Genomic DNA, 7774 nt, shown 5'->3' on the forward strand with positions numbered 1-7774 from the left:
AGTACGACGAGCCCGTGTCTTCACCAAGTTGGATCTAAGAGGCGCATATAACCTCATCAGGATCCATGAAGGCCATGAGTGGCTCACAAGCTTTGCGTGCCCTCTGGGTCAGTTTGAGTATAAAGTCATGCCCTTCGGGTTGCAAGGCGCACCCGCAACATTCCAATCGTTCATGGACCATGTCATGAGGGATCTGGATCACTGCGTGGCAGTATATCTCGATGACATCCTCGTCTTTTCAGAAGACCCAGCTGAGCATGACCACCATGTGCGACTTGTCCTCGAGCAGCTGAGAAGCCACAATCTCTTTTGTAAATTGGAAAAGTGCCAATTCAGCGCCGAAGAGATCGAGTTCCTTGGCCACATAATCGGCACACAAGGAGTGAAGATGGACCCTCGAAAGGTCCAGGCAGTCCTCGATTGGGAGCCACCCCGATCCGTCAAACAGTTGCAGATGTTCCTTGGCCTGGCCAACTATTACAGAACATTCATATCCGACTTCAGTAAGATCACCGTGCCTCTCCATGCCCTGACCGGCAAGCAGGAGCAGTTTCAATGGACCGAGGTGGCCCATCAAGCCTTTGACAAACTCAAGCAGGCCTTCACCTCCGCTCCGGTTCTTCAACATCCAGATCCGCAAAAACCCTTCATTGTTGAAACGGACGCCAGTGACTTCGCAATCGGTGCGGTACTTTGCCAAACCGATTCCGACGGGGTTCATCACCCTACATGTTTCATGTCACGCAAGCTAACGGCCCCTGAAATCAACTATGAGGTGTATGACAAGGAATTGCTTTCTATCGTCTCGGCCCTCAAGGAATGGCGCCAGTATTTAGCCGGCTCCAAGGACAAGGTCATCATCCACAGCGATCACAAGAACTTAACCTACTTCTCAACGAGCCGTGTACTGAACCGCAGACAAGCACGTTGGGCAATGTTCTTGTCCGAATTTGACTTTGAGATCGTCTACAAGCCAGGACGAGATATGGTCGTACCAGACGCCCTTTCCAGAAAACCCCAACACGAGCTCACGCCTGAGGATCCAGCCTCGATCCAACAGCGGCAAATACTCCTCCAACCCGAACAGTTTCGAATTGCAGCAATTGCAGACACTCCATTGACACCGTTCGAAGAAAGAGTTAAGTCCGCCCTCAAGGATGACTCCTATGCCCAGGAAGTAATGTCGGGGATGGACAAGCCCCAGTACCGGGTGTACGATATCGAAAGAGGTTTACTCTACCGCGAGGGCCTCCTCTACGTCCCCACGCTGCAGCTCCAGCTCGAGATATTGAAAGAGGCACACGACTCAAAGACAGCCGGGCATTTTGGGAGGGAGAAAACAATTGAGCTCATCGGAAGGAACTACTGGTTCCCGAAACTTTTCAAGATCACCAGCAACTACATAAAGTCGTGCGAGGTCTGTTGCCGCGCCAAGCCGACACGACACCTCCCATACGGCACCTTGAGACCATTGCCCATTCCAGACAGGCCCTGGGAGTCCGTCTCCATGGACTTTATTGTTGAGCTGCCCAAGTCAGAAGGCTTTGACGCCATTGCAGTATTTGTAGACAGACTAACCAAGATGGCGCACTTCCGACCATGCCACACAACGATAACGGCAGAACAAACAGCAAAGCTCTTTGTCGACACTATATTCCGGCTCCACGGAACTCCAAAGACGATCATATCGGACCGCGGTCCACAATTCAAGTCCACATTCTGGAAGCGATTCCATGAACTCTTGGACACTTCAATCAGCCTGTCCAGCGCATATCATCCAGAATCCGATGGACAGACCGAACGGATCAACGCAGTTCTCGAGACGTTCTTACGATGTTACTGTGGGTATCAACAAGACGATTGGGTGCAACTCCTGCCACTAGCCGAATTTGCATACAACAACTCGATTCATGCTAGCACGAAGATGACGCCGTTTTACGCCAATTACGGGCTCCACCCCATCTGCGACTTCAAGACGTCAACACAAGCAACTGTCCCCGCCGCCGAGGAACGAGTTCAGAACATGAAGCAGCAATTGGATACATTGAAACACGAACTCAAGAAGGCACAAGCACGACAAAAGGAATACGCTGATCAGCATCGCAAGGCCATTACAATTGCAATCGGTTCCAAGGTCTGGCTCTCTCGGAAGAACATCAAGACCCAACGACCATGCGATAAGCTTGACTGGAAGCGACTCGGGCCTTTCGAGATTGAAGCCAAAATCAACGATGTCGCATTCAAGCTTAAGCTCCCCAAGAGCATGAGCAAGATACATCCAGTATTCCACACGTCCTTGTTGGAACCCGTAACTGACAACGAAATTCCAGGCCGACATACACCACCTCCTCCGCCAATCAACGTCGAAGGACATGAGGAATTTGAGGTCGAGGAGATACTCGATTCACGCAAGCGAGGCAAAGGTATCGAGTACTTGGTACGCTGGAAAGGTTACGGCCACGAAGAGGATTCATGGGAACCTGAACGAAACTGCATAAGCGCACCGCTAATCGTACATCAGTTCCACAAGAAGTACCCGAACAAACCCCGAGGCAGCAACGAGAGCCAGAGAACCAACAAGGCCGCTAAGAGGTGACTTTAAAGAAGGGGTGATGTGACAGAGCGCAGCAAGGCCGCCGATGACTCTGCCAACTCCGCTCCGCAGCCTCGTCCGCAGGCATCCGCACCTTCCGCAGCCACGCCCGCCGACCGCAGGCACCAGCTCACCGCCTGCGGACCGCGAGAGGAGGGTCGATAAATAGGATGCCCTTGAGCTTAACAAATAAACTCCAGGCAGACAACGCCAGTAAAACCAGTCCCAGCCCGATCCCAGTTCAGTCCCAGCCCAGGTCCAGTCCCAGCCCAGTTCCCATCCCCGTTACACTTTTGAGCTTAATCTGTTCTGTCCAATAGCTTTCGAGCGACTTCCGCGTCTGGAAATTGGACTTCTTGAGCGATTGGAGGTCCTTCTCAAGCCTTCGCCGACAAGTGGCCAGGTAGTGTTCATAACCAACAGTAAACAGAGGACCAGGACAGTGCATTCAGGGACAGCGATGGCAAAAGTAGACTGATTAATATACGAGCGATTTTCCGACCGCCGTCAATAACCAAAGTCGAAAAGCGCACAGCACCAATACCGCTGCAGTAGTCCTTTGCAGCTGCCACCACCGCACGCCATCCCAGCTGCACTTACTCCTTCCTCGAAAGACACAGTCTCTCCAGCGCATTCTTCCGTTCGATATCTGCCACTCTGGCTTCGTACTCCCGTTTTTGTTTGATGATTGCCAGTTGCTCCTGATAGAGCTGTTTTGCCTTTTCTTTCTGGTACAAAAACATCAAGCTCTCACTTCGGGCAAAGGGATTGTCGGTCTCAGCTCCGGTGATTTGCTTTCGTCGCTCTTGGGCAGTGCGGATCTGCTCTGAGAGCGCATCCTGTTGAGCCTGTCTTCGCTTGAGCTTTTCCAGGTGTGCTTCTGTCTCGCTTGTCTTGAATCTAAGTTATGGAAGCAAGTAACATTCGCATTCACGGCTGTTGAGTCTATATGCGCTTCTTCAGCACAGCCACGAGCGCCGATCGGTCTTGACTTACTCTCTCAAGAATTTTTGATTCAGCACGCGGTCTTCGTACTCCTTCTGCAGCTTCTCTTGTGTTCTTTTGATCTGCTTGGACACTATCTGCTCGTGGAGGCCCTCAGAGAGCTGCTGGTTCTGCAAAATTCGATCGGGTGGAGGAGGACGATTCTCAAACAGATTCCCCATTGGCAGGTTGATGCTCTTGCGCTGGGCTTCTTTGTCCATGGCTTTGGTGTGATTGTACTGTGCCGTGGCTATGGCTGTCTTGAGCTTATCTAGCTCCAGCTCCTATGTATAACAAGGTGACCGGAGCCATTCCAATGAGTGCCTTGGCATACGTTATTTGGTTTACAAGGACGATCCATTACGAGCCAGATATTACCTTTGTTTTCTTCATAAACTCACGGTCAACTTCCAAAGACAAGTGGAGCAGCAGTCTGTCGTGGTCCTTCTCCCTGCGGACCAGCTGCTCCTTAACATCGATCACGGGCATGTTGCGCTGGCGACATATGGGGCATTTCACATTGGTCCATAGACGATCTCCGGAATGCGGGTGCGTATGTGTTCCCACTGGCGATAATGCAAACCAAGCGGGTGAATATCGCTAGCAAATCTGCAAGCTACGCCTCGTGCTTTCTTCTGCCATGACCCCTTTGTGTTTGCTCCATGGATATGGTCACCTCCCCATTTTATCAGCTGTCAATGTCCAGGGCATCCGTCGCCATGATACGAACCTACTCGGTAGCCGTACGGGTACGTTGGGTCATTCTCATCAGCCTTCGTCTTGGACAACTTTGGAGGTGGAGTGCCAGCGACAGAGCTTTCCTCGGTGTCCAGGTCTCGTTCACTGAGGTCCTCTGGATCATCTTCTGTAAATTGTGGTTCGGCTTGATGAAGTGCCGGTAGTGGGGGGAGAGTGATGCTGCTGGATGAAGGGGCGCTTTCGACGCTCTCGATCGGACTCGGAATTGGGTCGACGGCGACAGGATTGGATGGTAATGGAGAGTCCAGAGGAAGAATGTGCTCTGCAACCGGTCTGGACAAGAACAAACCCGCGACACTCAGTAAAGCGTGGAGTATATGAGATAGGATCCAAGCAAGTCGCAACTGTCGTAGCCAAATCTTGGGGTTCTGGCGGGACAGCTGTCTGACGAAAAAGCGTGGGCAGCAGCAACAGTGATAGTTACTCTGTCACAGGCTTGACCATATCACTTAGGCTTTTGACGAAACCGGGATAGAATCTGACGTCCACGAGGTTTGCATTATGATGGACGGGATGGGCCATCGTCTTAATACGAAACAGAGTGACAAAGTACACGGAGAGCAGTCGGAGGGGGGAGTCACCTCAGACGTATTTCAGGGTTTTGAAAATATAGCTTGCCGAAGCTGCCCATGGCCAAAACGACGTTTGTTCCTCGTTTCAGCACCCGATGAAGGGCATGAACAATGTCTTTTACTCCAGCTTCGAGTTCGTCTCGGGGATAGCTGCAGTATTGGGTCAGAGCAGAAAAATTCAAAGGCTCGGAGACGGTGGGTCCTACAAGTACCGAGCGATAAAATAGGCGGATCAATGGATGTGCCGTCTCGACGCCGCGACTGGTTATACTCTTGCTGCGAATGGTTATACTCTTGCTGCGACCCCAGTAGCGCCATGCGATGCTGCCCGTCGAGCAGACCAAATGCTACTCACCGTTGGTTGATGATCGACTCGACTGATAGCCCGGTATCCTCTCCCAGTTCTTGGAGGGAAAGAACTGTGGTAGACATACCCCCGTCTCATCTCCGGATATTTGCTTTACTCGTTTGACATAGAAGCACCCCAGTCCAGGGCAGTTCACAGACTGGCATGCATCGCTAGTCAGTCAAGAGATACTCCATGCCATCTTCAAGCAGCCTCTCTGTGCCTGGTCGAGAGGTTGTCAACCAGCGATATCTACCCGTTTGCTTCGAAGTTGTACTTCGATAAGCTGTGAAAGCGCCTTCCACAGGTCGTGGAGGTCTATAGAATGTCGGCGGTCCCGGATGTCAGGCCTTATCCTCGAAGGAGCAACCGAGTTGCGAGTATGCCAGAGGAAAGCAGAAGTGGCAACTGGCACTAAACTAACAGACGGCAGCGCATATATCCACAGCAAACAGCCCGGTGGCTCATTCCCACCAGATTCGGCAAGCCCAGAGAACCGCCGGTTCTTTGGTATCGTTTCGCATACGACCCGAAAGAGATCCTCGACTCCGAGCGTGTCCATCCTGCGATCCTGCTACAGATTTGTACTTGTCTGCCCGCTCAAATGGTGAATTGTTAGGCCCAAGGCTGATGAGGTGGTGCAAAGGTGCGCAACGGGGACTGCGAAAGAGAGACCGGAGGGCGAACTAGCAAAGCAGTGCATTTCGAGCCCGCACCCTTTCCCCCTCGTCTCCGTCTCTCGCCGGCCGTTTGAGGCCATTATGTAGAATGACGCCCCTCTCGACCTGCCAAGTGCGGCCAAGTTAAGGTTCAATGGGCGGAATTCTCTTGGTCAATCAAGGGTGACTCGGTGCATCATCTGGTCAGCGCCCCTCCCCCCTCCCGAACAATGCACCGTCAATCCACCGCTGCATATCTCGTTGCAGTGGCGCACTGGCTCTCCCTGCAGCGGCGATCTCCCATGTTGGTTTTCAGGCAGCCGCCCTGTGCCGTTGGTGCTGTTCGGGGCCCTCAATGAGGCAGGGACTCAGGGAGGGCGACCCCCAAACCCGACGCACCCCAGATCTCAGCACCTACCCCGATCGCCGCCATGGCTTCCCAGCCTATGTTGCTGCCGTTTCTCAGGCCCCTCCTGGACGCCGACTCGCCTAGAAAGCGCACCATCATCCTGGCTTCGGGATCCCCAAGACGAAGGGAGATCCTGTCGCAAATGGTGTGATCTACCGCCGATGCTGCGGGTCGACTCGCGGGCCTGCATTTTCTCGCCGGCGAGCTGCAGCTTTCATCGCTTCACAACGGGCTCTCGACAATCGCCAGCCAGACTATGGGCTAATATGTTTCTCGATCAATCGACTGCCCAGGGAATACCCTTCCGAGTCGAGGTCTCAGACTTTCCCGAGACGTTGGAAAAGGTGGGCTCGGACTGCATTTACCGCTGCCGAACCTGCAAGAGCAAACACGAGGCACTCACAGCCCGCAGCGAAACTCGGGCCGAGGTGCAGGGAGAACCAGGTGCGCCTGTCGCTCGATAAACTCATGCCCTTTCAAATTGGCTCTATCGCACCATGCACCGGGAGCAGTCATCCTTTTCGAATCCAGTCGATTACGTCCGACAGACTGCCTTTGAAAAGGGATATGCCGTTCTGGCCAAGTTGCGGCAGCAAAGCCCCGTCGAGCCGCTACTGGTCATTTCGGCCGACACCGTCATTATCACTCTTGACTCGCCTTCCTGCATCATCGAGAAACCCACCGACAACGAGCACGCCAAGTGCATTCTGTCTGAATTGTCGGGCAGGCCGCACTGTGTCGTCACGGCCTTTTGTCTGCTGTTCACGACCCAAGCCGGATCGCTCTCACGCATTGCTTCCACAAATGCCTCGGACGACTGGATCCACGGCGGCGGCTGGAAATGTCGAACATGCCATGAATCCACTCGGGTCACCTTTGGCGCTCTCGATGAGTCCTGGATTGATGCATACGTTCTGACTGGCGAGCCCATGTAAGTCCGCGAGTTTGGCCCAGTCGACCCAGTGCCTGTGTCGGTGACTTCGAAAGCGAATTGCGATCGAATCGGCTGCTGACGCTTCGGTTGGTAGGGGCAAGGCTGGCGGATATGGCTACCAGGGACTTGGGTCGGCCCTGATCAGCAAGATAGATGGCTGCTACTACAACGTCGTTGGTGAGTCTCCCGATCGAGAGCGGGCAACGTGCCGATGGCGGGATAGCGCTCATGGGAGAGGCCCAGCATCTTGCAGTCCGAGCTGGGCGGGGTGGTCGATGAAGATAGATTGACGACTGAGCCAACCGACCGACAGGTTTTCCGACACATAGATTCCTCAAAACCTTGGAAGAAGCCGCCGGCAGCGGAGACTTGTGAGGATCGAGCTGAACTAGGCGGCGGTGTGTCGGCTCGTTGATGCATCTGCACCTCAGTGCGTCGGCTCTTTGATGTACCTGCACCTCGATGTATCGGCATATTCAATATTCGCCCGGAGTGGCAACCGGATGTTGGACATGGAC

At 53.4% G+C, this 7774-nt stretch overlaps 2 protein-coding genes across 2 annotated transcripts; one reads left to right on the forward strand and one right to left on the reverse strand.

Annotated features, from left to right (window-relative positions):
• Positions 1–2799: 2799 nt before the first annotated feature.
• Positions 2800–5990, reverse strand: BJ171DRAFT_520663 (uncharacterized protein). The gene is made up of 10 exons (XM_053112452.1): positions 5729–5990; positions 5511–5572; positions 5264–5414; positions 4918–5110; positions 4761–4814; positions 4308–4609; positions 3956–4143; positions 3590–3861; positions 3194–3493; positions 2800–2976 (listed from the first exon to the last, which is right to left on the reverse strand). The coding sequence occupies exons 1-10, from the start codon at positions 5814–5816 to the stop codon at positions 2835–2837; spliced, it is 1752 nt and encodes a 583-aa protein (XP_052962959.1). The 5' UTR covers positions 5817–5990; the 3' UTR covers positions 2800–2834.
• BJ171DRAFT_520668 (acetylserotonin O-methyltransferase-like protein) lies at positions 5991–7774 on the forward strand. The gene is made up of 5 exons (XM_053112453.1): positions 5991–6467; positions 6616–6666; positions 6835–7253; positions 7351–7433; positions 7570–7774. The coding sequence occupies exons 1-5, from the start codon at positions 6345–6347 to the stop codon at positions 7629–7631; spliced, it is 738 nt and encodes a 245-aa protein (XP_052962960.1). The 5' UTR covers positions 5991–6344; the 3' UTR covers positions 7632–7774.

Source organism: Polychytrium aggregatum (genome assembly GCF_025602895.1).
Source record: "Polychytrium aggregatum strain JEL109 chromosome Unknown BJ171scaffold_45, whole genome shotgun sequence".
Lineage (NCBI taxonomy): Eukaryota > Fungi > Chytridiomycota > Chytridiomycetes > Polychytriales > Polychytrium > Polychytrium aggregatum.

Coding starts and splice junctions, on each gene's coding strand:
- BJ171DRAFT_520663 (XM_053112452.1), bottom strand. CDS start 5,816: ATGGACACGCTCGGAGTCGAGGATCTCTTTCGGGTCGTATGCGAAACG. Junction 5,111..5,263: donor GAGTCGATCATCAACCAACG/GTGAGTAGCATT, acceptor CGGTACTTGTAG/GACCCACCGTCTCCGAGCCT. Junction 4,144..4,307: donor CCCGTACGGCTACCGAGTAG/GTTCGTATCATG, acceptor CATTATCGCCAG/TGGGAACACATACGCACCCG.
- BJ171DRAFT_520668 (XM_053112453.1), top strand. CDS start 6,345: ATGGCTTCCCAGCCTATGTTGCTGCCGTTTCTCAGGCCCCTCCTGGAC. Junction 6,468..6,615: donor GGGAGATCCTGTCGCAAATG/GTGTGATCTACC, acceptor TCGACTGCCCAG/GGAATACCCTTCCGAGTCGA. Junction 6,667..6,834: donor TTCCCGAGACGTTGGAAAAG/GTGGGCTCGGAC, acceptor CACCGGGAGCAG/TCATCCTTTTCGAATCCAGT.